The 22,267-nt window shown below is 41.4% G+C and overlaps 1 protein-coding gene across 2 annotated transcripts in view; it reads left to right on the top strand.

Annotated features, from left to right (window-relative positions):
- The window catches only part of LOC140514379 (sodium/nucleoside cotransporter 2-like), a 36,976-nt gene that overhangs the window by 4,254 nt on the left and 10,455 nt on the right, over positions 1 to 22,267 (top strand). Inside the window, exons 3-15 of one of the 2 annotated variants that reach the window (XM_072624627.1) lie at positions 2,842 to 2,933; positions 4,233 to 4,598; positions 6,585 to 6,768; positions 8,477 to 8,618; positions 9,655 to 9,768; positions 10,651 to 10,728; positions 12,205 to 12,285; positions 12,863 to 12,943; positions 18,239 to 18,364; positions 19,046 to 19,176; positions 19,690 to 19,858; positions 20,231 to 20,428; positions 21,474 to 21,555. In XM_072624627.1, the coding sequence (XP_072480728.1) occupies positions 4,361 to 4,598; positions 6,585 to 6,768; positions 8,477 to 8,618; positions 9,655 to 9,768; positions 10,651 to 10,728; positions 12,205 to 12,285; positions 12,863 to 12,943; positions 18,239 to 18,364; positions 19,046 to 19,176; positions 19,690 to 19,858; positions 20,231 to 20,428; positions 21,474 to 21,555 (1,624 nt within the window). In that variant the 5' untranslated portion in view covers positions 2,842 to 2,933; positions 4,233 to 4,360. The remainder of the gene's footprint in view (positions 1 to 2,841; positions 2,934 to 4,232; positions 4,599 to 6,584; positions 6,769 to 8,476; positions 8,619 to 9,654; positions 9,769 to 10,650; positions 10,729 to 12,204; positions 12,286 to 12,862; positions 12,944 to 18,238; positions 18,365 to 19,045; positions 19,177 to 19,689; positions 19,859 to 20,230; positions 20,429 to 21,473; positions 21,556 to 22,267) is intronic. The other variant, XM_072624626.1, reaches the window with a different exon arrangement.

Below are 22,267 nucleotides of genomic sequence, written 5' to 3'. Positions count from 1 at the left end.
GGTTTTGTTTGTAATTTCTTGGTTTCTCATAAAGTCATTAGCTTCCATCTGCTCCACTCTAATTTTTAAAGAACAATTTGCTTTAGTGAGCTTTTGAACCTCCTTTTTCATTTGGCCAATTCTACTTTTTAAAGCATTCTGCTCCTTATTGGCTTTTTGGACCTCTTTTGTCATTTGGGTTAGTCTATTTATAAATGTGATTCTTTCTTCACCATTTGTTGAGTCTCCTTTAGCAAGCTGTTGACTTGCTTTTCATGATTTTCTTCCATTGCTCTCATTTTTCTTCTCAGTTTTTCTTTCCCTTCTCTTACTTGATTTTGAAAATCCTTTTTGAGGTCTTCCAAGGTCTGAGAACATTGCATATTTTATTTGGAGGTTCCCAGTTCATCCCAGGTGGCATAATCAAGGGAGAGGACTATCCTCCTTCTGGCCTATGCTCTAGTCTCTGAGCAACCACAATCACTGTTTTCTGCCCAGGATATGTTAGTAGGGTTCCCTCTCCAGAGCCTCCAGAAGTTCCACCATGCCTGTATTCCTCCTCCCCCAGGACATTCACTCAGAACTGAGATAGAGATCATCTGCACAATTCCCCCAGGGTCTTTAGGCCCAGTGCTCCAAAAATGGAAGCTGCTGCTGCACTGGCTGCCACCACCCTGGGGCTGTGGCTGTGGCCAAATCCTACTCCCTTCTAACCCAGGAGAAAGAGCTTTCTGACTGATCTTTGAAGCTGTCTGGTGTTTTTGAGTTGAGAATACTGGGAACCGCAACTGCTGCCCATGATTCTGTGCCCTGAAGCTTGCTCCACTCCTGTCACAGCCAAGGCTGGGCTGTACTCTGCTGTGAGCCCTGTGTGATAGACCTTTTCTGGTGGCCTTCCAGGCTGTCTTGGGCTGAAAATCTCCTTCATTTTGTCATTTTGTGGCTCCTGCTCCTCTGGAATTTGTTTAGTTATTTTTACAGGTATTTTATGGACTATGGGGGTAGAACTAGAGCAGGTCCATCCTTCTACTCCCTGGTAACTGCATTTTAGAAGGAACACTGACAAAATGAAGGAGTCCATAGGAAGATGATGACAGGATGGTAAGGTTGGGGGTGGGGGGAGCAGGAATCAGGTGAGCATCAGTTTAGAGCTGGTAGGTGCCTCAGATAAAGGATAAGAGACCAAATCTGAACAATGGCCATTCACTATGATTGCCCCAGATTTGGAATTACTGTGTGGGAGGGCAGATCTGGAACTCTACCTGTGTTCTCTTAGCAGGTGCCACTTTCCATAGCTATCCTAGTACCTACTGTTTTCATCCATACTTCTTCAAGTCAAACCTTTATTCTTCCCAGAGGTTCACTTCCCTAATCTAGACTCTAGAAGAACCCTCTGGGTTCCAATTTCCTGGATGCCCCTTTATACTTTAACTGCAAATGCTAGATTATCCTCTCTCTCCTCTCTCTCTTTCTGTCTCCTCTTGATCCTCCTCCTCTTTCTCCTCCTTCTCCTTCTTCTTCTCCTTCTTCTCGTTCTTCTTCTTCTTCTTCTTCTTCTTCTTCTTCTTCTCCTTCTTCTCCTTCTTCTCCTCTCACCTTCTTTCTATCTCTCTGTCTCTCTCTGTCTCTCCCTCTCCCTCTCTCCTCTCTGTTGTTCTGTCTACATCTCTGTCACTCTCTTCTGTTTCCTGTCTCTCATATCTCTGTCTCTTCTCTATTTCTTTTTCATTCTTTTTCCTGTCTGTCCACTCATCAGATTGTGAGTTCTTTGAGAACAAGGACTTTCTTTTGCCTCTTTTTGCATCCCCAGCACTTATAAGAGTTCTTGGCACATAGGGGTAACTGATAAATATTTATTAACTGACTATTTCTTTCTCCATCTGCAACCTTTGGTTTCACCCCTATTCAAAGGCAGCTTGTTATAGTGGAATGAGTATCTAGGTTCAAATGCTCACTCTGATGCTTCCCTTTTTCAGCCTAGGCATAGGCCAAGACCAAGTTAAGTCAGTTAGCGTCAGTTTATTCAGGGTAAAATGAGGGAGCTTTTGACGTCCCTTCTAGCTCTTTTTCTATGATCTTGTGATGCCTGTCTCTTCACATTCGGTCACTTCCCCCTCAACTGATGCAGCCTTAGTTGCCTAGACACACTGAGCAATTGAATGACACCCTCCTACTGTCCACAACAAAAACTCTCCCTGGAAAAATCGTCATCCTCAAAGAGTTAGCAGTTGAGCTCCGAGAAACAAGGTTTGCTTTTTGCCTTGTAGGTGTAAAGGAAGCTCAGAGATATCAGGGACAAATGAGGAGGGGCCAGTGAAGAGACAGGATCATTCTGAAGCTCTCATCCTATTAGGCACCTCCCAACAAACCAGCCAAGTAGAGAAAACCCCCTCCCTCACTGAAGTTTTCCAGTCTGTAAACACATTTCTGGTGGATTGTTCCAGGGTGTGTCTCTGGGGGGAAGAAAGCCCAGAAGGGCTTCTTGGGAGACCTTTACTTTCCCCCACTTCAGAATGTAACTACTCTGCATTTAGTGACCTTAGGGGACACCAATGAGTGAAAACTTTGTTTGAAAGAGGCAGAAAAAACCTATTCCATATTTTGAGGCATCAGGGATAATCTGGGATACCACAGGGTCCAGGGTGAGATGAAGTTTGTTGTTGTTTGGGGCCCAGAAAGGGTAGATTGGACACAAACAGGGTCAGTTTTTCTTATACCAAAGACCATCATCTTTTGAGTGAATCCACTGAACAAGGACAGGTTCTGCCTGGAACCAAGGTGTCCCTCCTGGGTTGGGAGTGTAGGAGCTCTTGAGAAGGAGCTGAGGTAATTTTACTTTCTTGCTATTTGCTCTTTAATAAGGTGGTGTCAGCAGACTTTCTCCAAGGCCCGACAGTTCTACAGAACTCATGCCCAGTTGTTTCAGCACATCCTCTTGGGCCCCCTATGTACAGGTAAGACATTCTGAGTGAAGTTTTTCTTCAAATACTGAGAAGTGAGAGATGAAATCACTGTGGGATTGGTGCTGTATCACTATAAAACATGGTGCGAGGTGGTACAGTGGATAGAGTGCTGTGTCTGGAGTCAAGAAGACCTGAGTTAAAATCCTTCCTCAGAAACTTCCCATCTCTGTGATCCTGGGTAAGTGCCTTAACTGCTCTGGGTCTGCTTATGGGAATAATGCCCCCTGTAACACACAGGGATGTTGTGAGGCTCAAGTCAATGAAGTATACAAAGTACTCTGAAATACTCTTTTAAGGTTTACCAGAATGTCTTAAGTCACTTTAGTTGAAAGTACTAATTTTGGAAAACATTAGTTCTCCATAACTATATGCGCAAGTCACTTAACCCTATTTGCCTTAGTTCCTTGTCTGTAAAATGAGCTAGAGCAGAAAGTGATAAGCCACTCTGGTGTCCTTGCCAATAAAACCTTGCCAATCATGACAAGTCACACATGACTGAAACAAGTGACCAACGTCAACAACAAAACATATAGAAACCATTTCCAAAATCTAATTTTTTACATGACAAAAATTATACATTTTGAAATCATTTACTGAGTGGTGGCCATCCCCTTTTATATAACATTCCATCTCTCTCTATATGCTTCTGACCTCCTTCCCTGTTGCTGAACTCGATGCAGTAAACCCCTACCTCTTTTGTTTACTGTATAAAAAATATGTTAAGTTGTATATATCATCACCCAAAGTTAGCTATATAAGTAAATAATGTAGTAGCAAATATCTTATTTCAAATTAGTTTCCTAGAACTTGCAAAATAGATGTTTCTGTTTTTAAATAAATTAATAAAAGCATATTTTTCTGAATGAGAGCACAGTAGTTAGAAACTTAGTGCTCCAATATGAACTAGACACTTTCCTTCTTTTACTTTTGGAGAAAAAAGCTTGGGAAACTGTATACATATTTCATTAATTTATGCAGCAATCTCTTTTTTTAATTGTCCCAGAATTTTAGTGAACTTATCTGGTCAACTAATCAACCTGATATCTCAGGACAATAAGAATTATAATCCCCAGCCAAAACTAAATGGCCCTCATTTTGCATCCCACCACCACATTTGTCTTCCAGGCTGTTTAGATGTGTTACTAAGAACTGCTGCATTATCTTTTAACTTTATGATTTGTCTTGTAGCTCCTCCAGTCTCTTCTCTTTTTTAATACTTTTGAAATATTTTCTGAATGACACCAATTATTTGCATCTGATCTTATACATGCCTAATTTTGTCATTTTCAGATCCAAATCTTGATCTGCATGGACACCTTAAGGAAGAAAAACTCCTCTTCTTCATCTGAATCTTCTTCCAAAAGACTTTTTCCTTTACTTTTCATGAACCTAGTAACATCCTCTTCTTTTGGGGGTTAATGAAACTTAGGAGGCATCTTTCTTACTCAAAAAATTGTTTTCTTTCCCCCAACTTTAACAGAGAGGTCTCTGGTTGTCCCTCAGAGCCAGCGTGGGTTGAACTGGCCTGGACAAGGCTAAGGTGGACTGGGGAAGGGAAAGGAAAGAAGGAGGAAGAAGAAAAAAGGGAGGAAGTGAAGGAGAAAATGGCCATGTGGCAGAACACAGCTTTGTGTATTCTGCTGCTTTTCCAGATCAGTAAGCTATCCATCCCTTTCCACAATTCTCTTTTTTCCCCAATAATATTTTATTTTTTCCCAATTACATGTCAAAACAATTTTTAACATTCATTTTTTAAAATTTTGATTTCCACATTTTTCTCTCTCCCTCCCTCCCTCATCACCATTCCCTGAGACAGTAAGCAATTTGATATAGGTTATATATGTTCAATCATGCAAAAAATATTACCATATTAGTCACATTTAAGAACGAGAACCAACAAAAAATTCCTAAGAAATAAAAATACAGAAAATGAAAAATACTATGGTTTGATGTGCATTCATACTCCACCAATTATTTTCCTGGATGTGGACAGCATTTTTCATTCTGAGTCCTTTGGTATTGTCTTGGATCATTGTATTGCTGAGAAGAGCTAAGTCATTCACAACTGATCATCATACAGTATTGCTCTCACTGTGTCTAATGTTCTACTGGTTCTGCTCACTTCACTGTGCATCTGTTCATATAAGTCTTTCCCAGTTTTTTTTTAAATCAGCCTGCCTCTCATTTCTTATAGCACAATGATATTCTATTGTAGTCATATATATATATATGTATGTGTACATATATATATATATATATATATATATATGTATATGTAATCATAACTTGTGCAGCCATTCCCCAATTGATGGACGTCCCCTAAATTTTTAATTCTTTGTCACTAGAAAAACAACTGCTATAACTATTTTTGGTACAAATAGACTCTTTGCTCTTTTTGTGGTTGTTCAGTTGTTAAGGTCATCTCTGACTCTATGTGATCCCATTTGGGTGTTTGTGGCAAAGATACTGAAGTGGTTTGCCATTTCCTTCTCCAGATCATTTTACAGATGAGGAAACTGAGGCAAACAGGGTTAAGTGACTTATCTTGGGTCACACAGCTAGAAGGTGTCTGAGGCTAGATTTGAGTTCAGGTGTTCCTGACTCCAGGCTCAGAACTCATCTATTTCACCACTTAGCTGCCCAAGAAAATCTTGAAATATTATGTAAATACTGGTTATTATGATGGCTACATCAGTGGGTAGTAGAGTGTTAGAGTTTTTATTTTGTTTTTACTATCAAAAAAACCTAGGAGGCTATGTTCAAATCACGTCTTATTGGCTTAAGTGAGAAATTTTTTTAAAAAGAAAGAAAAATGAGAAAGAAACATCAAAGAATCATCAACTTGCTCAAGGCAGGGTGGGCTCAAAAGAAGAAGCTGTGAAGGCCTCAGTTTTTCCTCTGTGAAACTGATGACCTCCAATGTTGAGAGGCAGCATGTCATAGGGGACAGGCACTAGACTTGTGGTCAAAGCCCATCTCCCATACTTGATAGTGATGTGACCCTGGGCAAGTCACTGAACCTTGTCCATCACTTGGGGAATAAATGATACAGTGAAAAGGATGTTTTCAGAGAAACTTGTGTGAAATGATACAGAGTGAAGTGAGCAGGGCCAGGAGATCAGTTTATACAAGGACAACAATGTGGTAAAGACAAACAACTTTGAAATATTTAAGGGCTTTGATCAGTGTAATATTCAAACATGATTTCAGAGGATTCATGATGAAACATACTACCAACGTCCTAGACTTGAAGTGCACAATGAGACATATATGCATGAACATGTATTTATATATTTTTTCTTTCAGACATGATCAATGCAGAAGTTTGTGTGCTTGATGAAACTTATTTCTAACAACATTTTAAAATTCTCATTTAGGGGAAGGGCTGAGATAAGAGGGAGAAAGGACAGCTTTGGATTGATTGGAAAAAAATAACATTTTTAAAGAAGAACAGAAAATGACAGATATCTGAGCAATTCAGCTTAGGTCAAAGGCTGTGTGATGTCAAGGACCAGGCTGAGCTTGAGAGATTCACTGTGGGTCTTTCTTGTTCAGATCCTTCAAACCGATGGCAGAAATTCTAGTTCCCCCTTTCAAGTCCATTCCCTGACCTTTATCCTTTTCTCTTTGAATTGTCTTTAGCCTATGCTGCATACCTCCTGGCAGCCTGTATCCTGGATTTCCAGAGAGCCCTGGCTTTGTTTGTCCTCACCTGTTTGGGCCTCTTCTTCTTGGCTTACAGTCTCATTAAAAGGCATTTTGGGCAGAAACTGTTGAGATATGGGAAGCCCTTTGGAAATTCTCGGCTGAGGCTTTGGCTAAAATGGTGAGTGAGAAGAGAGCTTCAATGGCCAATTCCCCCGCGGTTTTGTTATCTTTGAGATTCTATTACTACAGATTACGGAATTCTTTTCCACCTCTCTCCTTTGTCCTCTCTCTCTCTCTCTCTCTCTCTCTCTCTCTCTCTCTCTCTCTCTCTCTCTCTCTGTCTCTCTGTCTCTCTCTCTCTCTCTCTCTCCCTCTCTGTCTCCCTCTTCGTCTCCCTCTCCGTCTCCCTCTCTGTCTCTCTGTCCCTGTCTCTCTCTCTCTCTCTCTCTCTCTCTCTCTCTCTCTCTCTCTGTCCTATGACAGATTATTGGTGGATTCACTGGGGCCATTGTGTTTAGCCCTGTCCCTTGCATCCATGTAGGTTAGCATGCCTGAAGGGTCTAATGATATTTCAGGGAAGGAAATAAATTGGCTCAGCATTCCAATGTCCATATCAGGAATCAGAGAAATGACAATCCAATGCAATGAAGTAATTAGACAATGAACAGAAAACCTTTGGATAGGTCATTACTCTGTTTTCTGTGCTACTTTCATCCTGCTCCAGAACTTCCATATCTTGCCCATATTCCTGCACCATATGCACAGACTTCCTGGGACTATTGAGAGTGCTGACAGATCTGCCCTTTACAATTCTAGAATTTCTAGCAGCAGACTTATTGCTTAGCCAGTGAGGAATGGGACCTCATTTCCAACAATATATTTGTGGTCTTTTGAAAGGGTAATGTGCAAACTCTGAGACTCCTCCTGTTTTTGGATATTCCCTATCCTCTTAAAGTTGTTCAATGGAAAGCCCAGGGATAAGAGGCCAGTGACAATTTATAGTAGCCTGAATCTACATAAATCCATCATTGGGAGACACTATGATACAGTAGAAAGGGTGATGATTTGAAATCAGATTATGTGGTTTGAATGCTGGCTCTGAAGATTATAACCTATGTGATCCTGGGCAAAGCACTTACATTTCTCTTGACCTCAGTTTCCTATCTGTAAAATGAGGAAATCAAGCTAGATGATGTCAAAGACCCCTTCCACTTCTACATCAATGATCCTTTCAACTCCACTCTGAGTCCTTGAGGTAGGTGGCATTATAGCAGATCCAGACAAAGAGAATTTTTTATTAGGTTAATAAGATAATGTACATCAAGGAATATGTAAACCTGAAAGCATCATATGTGTCAACTTGTATTCTTAGTTTTTGAAATAGTAATAATAATGCTATAGCTGTCATCTATGTTTGTACTTTCAAGTCTGTCAAATGTATTACATGTTATCCCATTGGAATAAGAAGCATGGAAGAGGGACTGCTTTGGAGTCAGGAAGACCTGAGTTCAAGGTTTGCCCATGCCACTTACTGACTTGTATGACCATGGGGAAGCTCCCTCTCAATATCTGGGGCAACTCTCTAAGATTGTACATTACAGTCAAGTTACCAAGTTGCACTGGCAGAGGGAGTTTGTACACTCAGATTTCCCCATACCAGTGAAACCACAGGCCCCTTCAGAAATTATTATTAGTAATTGTGAGAAATTATTAAGCATCTCTAAATTGTGTTACACCAACGATTCTGGAAATGGTTTTTATTTGCTGATTATAGTGGGTTTTCATTGAGAATAATTACGTTTAAGACTTCACTACTGTGCCTGTAATACCCTTTTATCTCTCAGCTATTCAAGTGAGTACTAGCCTCTCTTAATTTCTCTTTTCAGGGGTGTAATGGCAGTTACCTTGGTTGGTCTCTTCCTGTGGCTGGTCATCGACACTGCTCAAAAGCCAAAGCAGCTCATTTCTTTTGCTGGAATCTGTATGTTCGTTATCATTCTCTTTGCCTGCTTCAAACACCACTTTGCAGTAAGTCTTGGGTTTATATATAAGGCTAAGAAAGCTCCCCCAATGACTTCCTATTTAATCACTGGGAGGCCCTTCAGGTGGCTACCAGGAAGGTGATGTGAACTCTGACTATTTACCCATAGAACCAATACTGAATCAATAAATATGTTGGTGTGAGGTGGGGAGTCAGCAGGGAGATAAGCAATGCCAGGGAGCCTTACTGAATCCAGTCCTGTTCTTTTTTGATCAGGAGGAACAAGGAAGACTTTAGCATTTGGGAGTGCATAAGAATTTAGAAAACAAATCAGACAAGTCAAGTGCATGGACCAGAAAACTCTATGTTTAATTAAACAGCATATGGCATGAGCAGAATCTTTCTGGCTAGATATCTAAAGGAAAGCAGATTTTCATACTGTCTATCACAAAGTACAATTTGTACATACTTGTGAAATATCACAAGTGTAATTTTATCATGCAAACTTAGCAAAATTATCTTTTTAGAAGTTGTCGTATAAACTCTTAGAATGCCTGGTTCTGGAATGACCCCAATTCAAGCCCAGGGAATAGTCCCAGGGATCCCAGAGGCTCTGGATGGGTATCACCTAACCATTAGCCATGATTTCTGAAATTATTCAGGTTAGTTACCTCTGTGTTTTTCTGCATGGCATTAGACTACTAGCAGGCCCTCAGGCTGTATCTAAAATCTCAGGTTGCCTCTAGTAATGGATCAGCTATGATATTTGAAATGATATACAGGTATGATGGGCTCTGTTAAGAGGTGGTTCCCCTTTCTTGGATGTCTTCAGGTAGAGGCTGGATGACCACTTGAGCATGTTGTATTATAGGGTTCCCTCAAACTCTCAAATTTTGTCATTCTGGCATAGGGACCTAGATAAGAAGAGGAAAATTGTATTGTCATCTTCATTTTGCAGATGGGCAAACTGAGACAGGGAGGTATTGCCCAGGATCATACAGCTACTAAGTATCTCAGGAAGGATTCATACTTAGGTCCCATCTCTTTTCACTGTGCCATTTAACTGCCATTTCTTAAACCCAGGTGTCCTGGAGGACTGTGTTTTGGGGTCTTATGCTGGACTTTGCTCTTGGCATCTTGGTTATCCGAACTGATCCTGGATTTGCTGCATTTCAATGGCTTGGTCAACAGTTTCAGGTATGGGAAGTTGAGCTTCAGGTTCTATTGTGCCTCAGGATTCTGGAAAGAGAGGGGTTGAAAGAAGGGAGAAAGGGAAATTCAGATCCTATCCTGAGTACTAGGGAAAGATCTCAAAGGAGGAGATCCAAATGCATAAGGAGTTTGTAAATGAATTATGAATAAGGCCATGAGAAAGACAAGGAGAAAGGCAGAGCCAAGATGGCGGAGTAAGAGCCAACATGTTTGCTTAGATATTCCAACATACCCCCTCCACAAGAAACAAAAAACACACCAAACAATTCTAATCAGGAAAGTCAAGATAGACTGGGAGGATTTTTTTTTTACTCCCTCCCTATGCCAAGGACAGAGGTCACTGGCTCAGATCTAGAAATGGCAGGACCAGTTAGGAGTCAGTGACATTTATTTTATTCTCTGGTAATGGATTGTTCTACCAAGGAACTCAGAGCCTGATACTTCACCAAAGGCCTTGAATGTCTTCCGATGTGTAGACACTAGAAAGGAAAACTCATTGTACTTGCTAGGTAGGCAGGTGACCTACAGCATGTGTGTCCTGGCCAGAGAGCATGAGTCCACAACATGAGACTGGTGATCACTGGACACATCCCTGAAAGGCAGACAACCACATACCAGATTCCTAATAGTCTCAGAGGTGACCCCATCCTAAGTAAGTCCAGTAGCAATGTTTGGATGTTCTATGAATACCACGATAAATGGGATTATTAACATTGTCACAGGCCTTGACTGGGCCCTGCTTTGAGTCACCACAATAAGCCTCCCAATTGTGCAACCCATGAGCAGAAACAGAGGTTAGTGGTGGGTATGATTCATCTTTTGCCTCTTGACTCTTCCTCCTTTTGCCTTGTTTTTCTTTCCCTTTAGGTTTTCATCAGTTACACAGGGGCTGGCTCCAGTTTTGTCTTTGGGAATGTTCTCATCAGTGATGTTTTTGCCTTTCAGGTAACACCTATCTTTGTGGGTAGAAATGGGTATTAAGTGGATAGAGGCTGAGCCAGAGTGTGTGTGTGAACGAACACATGTGCATGTGTGTGTGCATCTATGTGTGTCATGTGCATGTGCATGTGTGTGTGTGTGTGTGTGTGGTGGGATAATGACTTTTCACAACAGGTTTTAGTTTTGGCCACATCAAAGCCCTCACAGTCATGAAGAAAGTGAACTGTCCTATGAAGTCAGGCTTGCCAAGTCAGTCTGGCAATATGATCTCAATTGTATTTCAATAGGTACTAAAAACAGCAAGGATCTTAATTCCTCGTTGGCTAAGCTCTCATTCTGCTCCAAGCAATGAGCAAAACATAGACAGGAACAGTGAGACAGTCTTTGCTATCTAGAAAGTCCACTCTCCAGTTGGGGGAGATAAGACAAAACACAGCTGAACTGCACAAGTTTATAGCAGGGTGGATGGCAAGGCCCAGGTGTCTTTAGGGGACTACATGGTACAGAAGCAGAGGATAGGTAAGACCTGGAGGACCTTGGGAGGCAAGGACAAGGGCAGGAGGCAAGGCCTGGAGATCTTCTATGTCACTGGAAGAAATAAAGTTGTTAACTTCCATCTCATTGAAATCTTGTAGGAATTTAAGCAGCAGAAGTGGGAAGGGATTGCATCCCATAAGCCTTTTGGACTGAGGGAAAGTCCTTAGGTGGGGGTGTGGGGGCAGAGGAAGTGGAAAGAAAAAACGCGGAATAGCACCCTTGGGTTTCCTTTGATGTCTATCACCTTCAGAAACTACATTCACTTTTGGTGAAAAGTAAGATTCAAATAAGTTTGGTGCAGTTTCACTTTCCTCCTAAATTAGCTTGTATTTAATAGTCATTGAGAATTTTCTCTGTGCTGGGCACTGTATTGGACCTAGTGTTCCCAGGGAGCTTTGACCTGCTGAGGTGGTGTGGCGTAGAGTCATCATATAATCATTCATTCAATCAGCAAACATTCATTAATCAGTTATTGTACCTGTGTTCCAGGCATTGTAGTAGGTGCTTAGCTATAAAGACCAAAATGGAACAGTCTCTGCCCTCAAGGAATTTGTATTCTATCAGGGGAAATACAGTGTACATCTCTAAGTCTACAAAGAAATAAATAACAGAAGGAAAACAAGTAAATGGTCATGGGAGTAGAGAATCACATACCACTGGGTGGAATCAGTAAAGGTTTCATTTATTATGTGACCCTTGACCTAAGCTTTGAGGCAAATGAGGATTCAAAGAGATAGAGCTGAGTGCATTCTAGGTGTGGGGGTCTACCTGTGCAAAGGCCCTTTGAAGGGTGATGGAATGCCATGTCCTGGGGCAACAATTTGGCTATTTTGACTGGACAGGACTGTAATGTAAGTGAAGGGGAGTTATCTGTGTAAAGTTGTAGGAACGAGATCTAAATATCACATCTCATCTCTTAAATGTCTCTTGCCATTCTCCTGCTAGGTCTTACCAATCATTGTCTTCTTTAGCTGTGTGATGTCCATCCTCTCCTACCTGGGAATCATGCAGTGGGTGATTGTAAAGGTGGGTCCTGTTCCCACTCAGGTCATGAGATAACCCATTCTTTGTGATCTTTGGAACCCAAACAGGTGAAATCTCAGGGTTGAAATGCTTTAGAAAGTACTCAAGTCTGGGGTATAGCTATGTCTGTACACATAAATACATATGCACGCACACACACACACACACAAACAAACACACACACACACACACACACACACATAAATAGCTGAAGTAGAATTCAATGTTATATCCTTCCAAGTAGTACCAGGACCAATTTCAGTAAATTAGGCTGCTCTATTAAATTAATTTTAAAAAAGAAATACATTCTTTTATTCAATTGATTTTTTCTGGTATTTAAAGCTTCAGATATTCCCAATAAAGAGTGTGCCTGATTCATGTAATTGAACAAATCTGTCCTCCCTGACCCAACACACAATAATAGCTCACAATTTATATGAACTTCAAAGTTTTAAAAGTCGTTTACTTAGGGTTATCTTTTTTATTGTCATAACAATCTTTGACCTTTCTGGGTCCCAAGTCCCTCATCTGTGAAATAAGGGGGTATTGCAATGATATGTTTCTATTTTTTCTTTCTTAGATGGCTTGGATTTTGCAAATTACCTTGGGTACCACAGCCCCAGAGACCTTGAGTATGGCAGGGAACATATTTGTGGGTATGGTAAGGAACACATAACCTCTTCCTATCTTTACAGTCGTAGTTTCACATACATTTGATGTTCTTCAGCCAGATTCTTGACTTCCTTAGGCAGAATGGCTAGAGACTACCTTGGCTTCATTTTATCCCAGGAATCTCAAAGAACTTCCTGGCTTAAGTATCATTGTTATATCCTTAGCCCCACACAGGGATGGGTAAGGGGAAGAGAGAAAAAGTGGGCCCCCATATTGGTCTGCCATTAATACAGTCAATCCTTAACTTTCATGAGAGTGCCATTCCTAGAAAACAGTATGAAAGTTAATAACATGAATGATAATAAATTGGACCTATGAGAAATAAGGGAATAAGTTTCTGTTACCACCAAAAACTGTAATCTTCCTCTAGAGATAGCTGAAAATATACTTTTCGGCATACAGCTCTTTACAATAAAACCTTACTTCTGAAAAACAAGGGAGAAGTTGATGGCACTTTAGTTACTGCTGTCAGAAGGCAGAGCTCTCAACATCACTTCTGACATCCCATCTTTTATGGCCGATGGACGGCATTGGAGAGTGTGAAGAACTCTCCAAGTTAAATGGTCCATCAGCTATGTCTGATTCAGGGGCTCTTTGAGATCTTTAAGGATCTGAGAGTATGGGAGCATAGCAGAGGTGAGTTCATGTTTAGTGTTGAGATTGCAATCAGTGTCCGTATCAGCAGCTTCGATGTCTCTAGCCAGCTGGTTGATTATGCCAACCTCCCATTTAAGCTTGGAAATTGTGAATGACACAGTCTTGGAAGCTAGTTCATTATCATCGTCCTTGCTGTCCTGAAAAACTTCCAGAGTCAACTCATCAAACTCCTCGTTCATCAGCTCCTGGGATTTTCTCCTGCAAGATGCCAGAGATATCTTCTCCCATATCCTTGGACCTTTGCCTCCAGAGGTGTGCACTAGACACACATTTGGTTCAACGTTCAACCTCACTGTTTCATCACCACTAGCTTTACTAGAAAGTTTCACATTTGTTAAACCATTCCATAACTTAAAACAACATACCCACCCCAGGCTAGCTTACACAAAGATTCTTATTTTCTTGGCCTGTTGTAACATGTTTATAAACTTGTTGGGCCTTCAAGTGGGTGCTTGCCATATTGGCTACTCTTATTCATTCTTTCATCCTTTCATTTAGCCACAAACTTAGCCACTTTTTCATTTATTTCAATTCTCTCATCATGCATTTCAGCCTTTATGTTAGCACTTTCTGGAAGGGATTCGCACACATTTAGGAACACTTTCCTCCTTTTTGTGGATGTAAAGAATCATTGATTCATTAACTCTAAACTTCTGATGGACAGTAGCCACAGTCATTCCAGCATGAAGTTTATCTCCCACCTTTATTTTCTCACTAAGTCGAGTCACTGACCCTGGCATGCCTGCACTTAGAACCAATGCACTTGCACTACTTTTTGGGGACATAATTTCAACACAAAACTTGAATTTTAAAGTCAAGCAAAGAAAATATGCAACAAATGGAAGGGAGCTCTTTACAACGGTAGGATAAACAAAATGAGTGAAGCCTCTAGTAGGATAACAGCTGCTCCCCAACTTACCCATCTCGCCTCTCATCTTGAAAGTCTTTAGTAAAAAGTGACTGATAGCTACACACTCTTATTCTCATCTATTTATTTATTTAACTTTTAGCATTCATTTTCACAAAATTTTGGGTTCCAAATTTTCTCCCCTTTTGTCCCCTTCCCCCACCTCAAAACACCGAGCATTCTAATTGCCCCTATCACCAATCTGCTCTCTCTTCTATCATCCCTCTCTGCCCTTGTCTCCTTCTTCTCTTTTGTCCTGGGGGCCAGATACCTTTCTATACCCCTTTACCTGTATTTCTTATTTCCTAGTAGCAAGAACAGTACTCGACAGTTGTTCCTAAAACTTTGAGTTCCCAGTTCTCTTCCTCCCTCCCTCCCCATCCCTTCCCTTTTCAAGGCAAGCAGTGCAATATAGGCCATATCTGTGTAGTTTTGCAAATGACTTCCGTAATAATCATGTTGTATAAGACTAACTATATTTTCTTCCATCCTATCCTGTCCCCCATTGCTTCTATTCTCTCTTTTGATCTTGTCCCTCCCCATGAGTGTTGACCTCAAATTGCTCCCTCCTCCCCATGCCCTCCCTTCCATCATCCCCCCCAGCCTGCTTATCCCCTTATCCCCCACTTTCCTGTATTGTAAGATAGGTTTTCATACCAAAATGAGTGTGCATTTTATTCCTTCCTTTAGTGGAATGTGATGAGAGTAAACTTCATGTTTTTCTCTCACCTCCCCTCTTTTTCCCTCCACTAATAAGTCTTTTACTTGCCTCTTTTATGAGAGATAATTTGCCCCATTCCATTTCTCCCTGTCTCCTCCCAACATATTTTTCTCTCACTGCTTGATTTCATTTTTTTAAGATATGATCCCATCCTCTTCAATTCACTGTGTTCACTCTGTCTCTATGTGTGTGTGTGTGCATGTGAACGTGTGTGTGTGTAATCCCACCCAGTACCCAGATACTGAAAAGTTTCAAGAGTTACAAATATTGTCTTTCCATGTAGGAATGTAAACAGTTCAACTTTAGTAAGTCCCTTATGACTTCTCTTTGCTGTTTACCTTTTCATGCTTTTCTTCATTCTTGTGTTTGAAAGTCAAATTTTCTTTTCAGCTCTGGTCTTTTCATCAAGAATGCTTGAAAGTCCTCTATTTCATTGAAAGACCAATTTTTCCTCTGAAGTATTATACACAGTTTTGCTGGGTAAGTGATTCTTGGTTTTAGTCCTAGTTCCTTTGACTTCTGGAATATCCTATTCCACGCCCTTCGATCCCTTAATGTAGAAGCTGCTAGATCTTGTGTTATCCTGATTGTATTTCCACAATACTTGAATTGTTTCTTTCCAGCTGCTTGCAATGTTTTCTGATTTACCTGGGAACTCTGGAATTTGGCCACAATGTTCCTAGGAGTTTCTCTTTTTGGATCTCTTTCAGGCGGTGATCTGTGGATTCCTTGAATACTTATTTTGCCCTCTGGTTCTAGAATCTCAGGGCAGTTTTCCTTGATAATTTCATGAAAGATGATGTCTAGGCTCTTTTTTTGATCATGGCTTTCACGTAGGCCCATAATTTTTAAATTGTCTCTCCTGGATCTATTCTCCAAGTCAGTTGTTTTTCCAGTGAGATATTTTAGATTATCTTCCATTTTTTCATTCTTTTGGTTTTGTTTTGTGATTTCTTGGTTTCTCATAATGTCATTGGCCTCCATCTGTTCCATTCTAATTTTGAAAGAACTATTTTCTTCATTGAGCTTTTGAATCTCCTTTTCCATTTGGCTAATTCTGCTTTTGAAAGCATTCTTCTCCTCATTGGCTTTTTGAACCTCTTTTGCCAATTGAGTTAGCCTATTTTTCAAGGTGTTATTTTCTTCAGCATTTTCTTGGGTCTCCTTTAACAGAGTGTTGACCTGTTTTTCATGCTTTACCTGCATGTCTCTCATTTCTCTTCCCAGTTTTTCCTCCACTTCTCTAACTTGATTTTCAAAATCCTTTTTGAGCTCTTCCATGGCCTGAGCCCATTGGGTGGGCTGGGATACAGAAGCCTTGACTTCTGTGTCTTTCCCTGATGGTAAGCATTGTTCTTCCTCATCAGAAAGGAAGGGAGGAAATGCCTATTCACCAAGAAAGTAACCTTCTATAGTCTTATTCTTTTTTTCCCTTTTCTGGGCATTTTCCCAGCCAGTGACTTGACTTCTGAATATTTCTTCACACCCACCTCACCTCCAGATCTGCCCAGCCAGCACTTGGGGTGTGAGATTCAAATGCTGCTTCCCATCCTTAGGGCTTCAGCAGGGGTGGGGCTGCTATTCAGTGTGAGAATAAGTTCAGGTACTCAGGTTGGGCAGGGCCACCTCACAGGCTCAGTTCCCTCAGGGGGTTTATGTGGAGACATTCAACAATGTATCCAAGCTCCTGCCTGCTTGGGGAGCCCCGGTCTGCTCCCGCCTCTGCTGCTGCCTCCCAAGAGGGCCTGAGTTATGGGGCACCCCACTCCCCTCTTGGCAAGCTGAGAAGACCCTCTCACCAACCTTTGGGACCCGTGGGTGGAGGGACCCGGGTGGCCGCAGTAGATTCTGTCCCTGAAGCCTGCTCGGATCCACTCCTCCGCTACACTCGGAGGCGCAGCCAAGGCAGGGCTGGCCTCAGCTGCAGGTATGGGGCATGACAGACCTTTTGCGAGAGGTTTTCAGGGCTCTCTGGAACAGAAATCTTCATCACAGGAACTGTGTTTCTCCCTCATTCAATGTCTTAGAAATATCACCATACAGTTGGTGTTCAATGCATGCTTCTGACTGAATAACGGGATAATAGGACTAGTGTCTCATCCAGTGGCTTAGAGTTAATGACAAGATAGACCTTGGCTGTAGGTCTATACTTCATTCAACACCCACAGAACATTTATTAAATACCTAGTTTGTAGTTAGATGTAGTATGCTCAGAAGGCACAGAAGAAATATGAGAAATAGTGTCTTCATTTAGGAGCTTATAACTTAGCAGTATGGAACAGATGTTGATTGATTGATTGGTCCTGTAGAACTTATTCCTGATACTGCCCAGAGTCAGTTTCACTGAGGACTCTGAGCATCCCCTAACAATCTAAGGCAGCATAAGATCGTAGGTTTATGGAATCATAGATTTAGAGGTAGTAAGAACGTTAGGGGCTATCTAGTGCAACTTCTTTATTTTATACGTGGAGAAACTGAAGTCTGAGGAGATTAAATGCCTTGCCCCAGGTCACAGAGGTAGTAAATGGAATAGGTGGGATTAGAACCATGGTGCAAATTCCTAATCCAAATTATTTGCTCTTTTCAAAGTGCCGTGCTGATTAAATGCCACAATAAATGACACTGGCATAGAGAGGCAGGACAAGAGAAGGGTAAGGGATTCCTAGATCTGCATCCATCATCCATTCTTTTCTCAGCATAGTGAGCCAGTGAAGGAAAACCCAAACAACAATAAATATAAAAATAAGACATTGTCTTCTTCTTCCTTACATCCCAAACACTGCCCTCTCAACATACCACTGTGTCTGTTTCTAGGTCAGTAGGGATAATAATTCTTGGAATACCTACCTCACCCAGTTATTGGGAGGAAACTGTTTTATAAACCTTAGAGAGCTTCCTCCTTGGGAGAATACATTCTGTGTCTTGGGCAGAGTAATGAGGATGATGGTGTTTGGAGACACTCATGTGTCCAAGCCCAACTCACTTTTTCTTCTTTCCAGACTGAGGCCCCTCTACTGATTCGGCCATACCTGCCAGACATGACATCCTCAGAAGTCCATGCTGTTATGACTGGAGGTTTTGCTACCATTTCAGCCACTGTGTTTGGAGTCTACATCTCTTTTGGGGTAGGCACTGATCACTTAGCCCCTTCGTGAACCAGAATGCCATGCTCTCTTTCACAGAGGCAGTAGCCATTCCCCACAGAAATTCCTCAAGGAGCTTTTCTGGTTTCAGGCTCCTCCTGCTCTTTCCATTTATGGTGTATGCCTGGGCCCTAGGGAGCTTCAGCTAAGGTGCTTCAAGGTCCCAAGACTTTCCTATATGAGTGTAATCAGCTAGCAGGAAGTCAGGAATGCACACATATTATAGAACAAGCATTTCAAACTTGAGTCTTGATGTACTGGGAGGACTTTGATTCTCTCCTCAGTATGATAACCCAATGAATATATAATCATGAACAAGAGATTGTCTTCTTGTACCCCAAATACAACCCTCTCCATATACCATGTTTCTTCTTCTTCTATGGCCTAGCAGTCAATGGGGATAATAACATTTTCAATACCTACTTCATAAGGTTCTTGGGAAGCAAGTGCTCTCCAAACCTTGAAGGGCTTTCAAAATGTGAATTATTATTTTTGGTTTTTTGTCATTATTATCATGCTAGGTTCCCTTCTGCCATGTTTCTTGGTTGTTTTCAGTTTATTTGTAGGTAACGATATGCCTTGGTCACAGGGAATTCCTTTGCACCAATTGGCAGGCAGTCTCGGTTCCTGAACACTCACTGACCTTGAGATCTGACCTTTTAGATTGATCCTGCATCCTTGGTTTCTGCTTCTGTGATGGCTGCTCCTTGTGCTCTTGCCTTGTCTAAGCTCGTCTACCCAGAAGTGGAAGAATCCAAGTTCAAGAATAAGGAAGGGGTAAAAGTCTCCCATGGGTGAGTTCAATGAAACACATTACATGGGAGATTGTGGGGTAGGGGCCGTGTACAGAGGCAGAAGGGAGCTGTGAAATGGGGTTCCATGTCTCATCTGGCTGAGGTGCCATGGTAAGAAGAGTCTGCTCTTCCCTTCCCCTACACTGTTTCCAAATAATTCTACCTCCTTTCCTAACATTGGCACATCCTCTGGCCTGTTGTCTGTGAAGTTCAACAGAGTAGATGCTTATTAAATATTTGTAGATTGATTGGTTTTGTAACACTTATTTCTGACAGTAGCTCAGAGTCAGTTTCACTGAGGAGGTTTCTGAGCGCCCCTGTCCTCCATGGAGCAAATTCAAAGCTACTTCCTCTGAGTGTAACCCCCCACTAGACACACACACACACACACACACACACACACACACACATACTCACACACACACACACACATATACTCACACACACACACACACACACACACAGAGTTGCCAACTGTTCTTTTTCACCTGTTATCTTTGATGACAATCACAGTGATCAGAACAACCTTCTAGAAGCCGCCAGCAGTGGAGCTGCAGACTCTATAGGACTCATTGCTAACATTGCTGTCAACCTCATCGCCTTCTTGGCTGTGTTAGCCTTTATCAATGCTGCCCTTTCCTGGCTGGGTGAGATGGTGAACATAGAGGGACTCACCTTCCAGGTAATGTATGTCACAGTGACCCATCATAGTCCATTGCACTGGAGTGTTGTCAGATTGATACTAATAATGAGCCTCTTCCCTTGATCGTATGCAACCTACAGAGAAAACTGGAAGGATGGGAGAGGTTGAGCCCTAGCTACAGGGGTGGATGTTTTTTTCTTTTGGAGGCAATTGACAATAAGTGGTTCACCCAGGGTCATATAGCTAGCTAGTAAGTGTCTGAAGTCATATTTGAACTCAGGTCCTCTTGACTTCAGGGCCAGTGCTCTCCACTGTGTCACCTAGCTGCCACTGGCATAGATATTCTTACCTGACCTTTGCCACTTTTTTCCCTTATCCTAGATAGACACACGTTCTCATTCTCTCTCTTAGGTCATCTGTTCCTACATTCTACGACCCATCGCTTTCATGATGGGTGTGGACTGGGCAGACTGTCCAATGGTAGCTGAGCTGCTGGGGATCAAGTTCTTTCTGAATGAGTCTGTGGCCTTTGAACAGTTGTCTCAGTACAAGGACAAACGTCTCTCTGGAATTGAGGAATGGGTTGGGGGTGAGAAGCAGTGGATTTCAGTAAGTGCTACATTCAGAGAAATATGAAACACTATAGGGTCCCAGCCAAGGCTACCCATGGGCAGAAAGAAACTGCCATGGAAAATGCTGGGGCAGGTTCCAGGTCCCTCTTCTAGGTCCCTAGGATGAGCCCTAAAATAAGCTGCAAGATGGTACTAACCAGGAAGGCTAATCCAGACGTCTTAGGATCTTGAACTTCCTTGAGGCCTGTATTGTTTCTGCTTCATCTTTTGTCATTTTTTTTCCTCTACTCTAACACTGAGTGGTTGACTGGTCAGAGGGATAATTTCCTGGTGTGGTAGTAGTGTCACTCCTTCTTCACTTAGAGTCTTAGACTAACTCTTTGGGTTTCCTTGATTTGTAATTTGATGATCTCTCTCTCTCTTTCTAGCACCTCTCTCTCTGTCTCTCTCTTTCTCTCTCTGTCTCTCTGTCTCTCTCTCTCTCTCTCTCTGTCTCTCTGTCTCTTTTTCTCTCTCTCTCTGTCTCTCTCTCTGTCTCTCTTTCTCTCTCATTGTCTCCCTTTGTGAAAACATCTCCAGTGTGTGTGTAGATGTATATATATATATGTGAATGTTGTTAACATTTGTATTGCAGCTCCTATGTGCCCAGCCCTGTGCTTCACGAATATTTTATATTTGATCCTCACAACAAGTTAGGTACTGTTAATATCCTCATTTTACAGCTGGGGAAACTAAAGCACACAGAGGTTGTGTGGGGTCACATAATTAATAATTGTTTGAGGCTGGATTTGAACTTAAATCTTCCAGACCCAGTACTCTATCCATTAAGCCATAAACACATATGTGTGTGGATATGTATATTTATAGAGAGAGAGAGCTTATATATGTCATATATATACACTATATGTGTGAATATACATGTACACATGTTCAACTAGATGACCTGTGTATATGCATGTAGTACACACAAATTATACAGACACAGATGTGTATGTGTACATGTATACACACACATATATATGCGTTATGTCTATATAAATACACGTACTTATACATGTGTCTAAAGTTCTTTTCTCTTCCAGGTGAGAGCAGAAATCATCACAACTTTTTCACTCTGTGGATTTGCTAGTCTTACTGCGATGGGAATGACATTAAGAGGCTTAAGTAAGTTACAGGAAATCCCTGTGTCTCTTGAAGGCTAAAACCCAGGGCTTCAACAAGACACTGAAAGCCTTTTAATTTGCAGCCCTGATACTACAAAGGCAGGTGCACCTAGGCAGAGAAATCGCAGCTAAGATAAACCCACCCAACTGGAAATAACAGAGCAGCAGTTAGTTAAGGGGAGAGAAAAGTGGGCTAGGGAGATTGCGGTTTATCCTTGAAGATGTCAGATGTGGAGTCACAAGACACATGCAGCTTGAACCATGAAAGTGTAACTCAGAGATATTTAACTAAATAAATGAAAATGTCACAAAATATAGATGATACTATATTTTAATAACGAAGTCGATAGGCTGCTCATAGGAAGTCTTGTATAAGGATTAATAGCCCCCATTTTTATTTGAGTATGACACCTTTGTTCTACATTCACCATCATGTTGTGGATGAGATGCTTTTAAATTAAAAGGGATTTACCCCTCCTCAGTTCCCCCTTTCCCCCTCTCTTGAGTAACCATTTTTCTTTAGCTAGACTGTGTCTGATGGATCCACATTATAATGAATTTTGATCTATGATGAAAAGTGTTATAGCAACATTTATATCTTTGACACTTAATGAGTAAAATGCTAATTGTATGCAAATTTTCCTGCTTTATTTGTGATCTGACAGCCAAAGTACTTTGTGTGTTTAGATTGCAGCCATGGCTATCCCTCTTGG

This window comes from Notamacropus eugenii, chromosome 7 (assembly GCF_028372415.1).
Source record: "Notamacropus eugenii isolate mMacEug1 chromosome 7, mMacEug1.pri_v2, whole genome shotgun sequence".
NCBI lineage: Eukaryota > Metazoa > Chordata > Mammalia > Diprotodontia > Macropodidae > Notamacropus > Notamacropus eugenii.
This window is presented reverse-complemented; position numbering and strand designations above follow the sequence as displayed.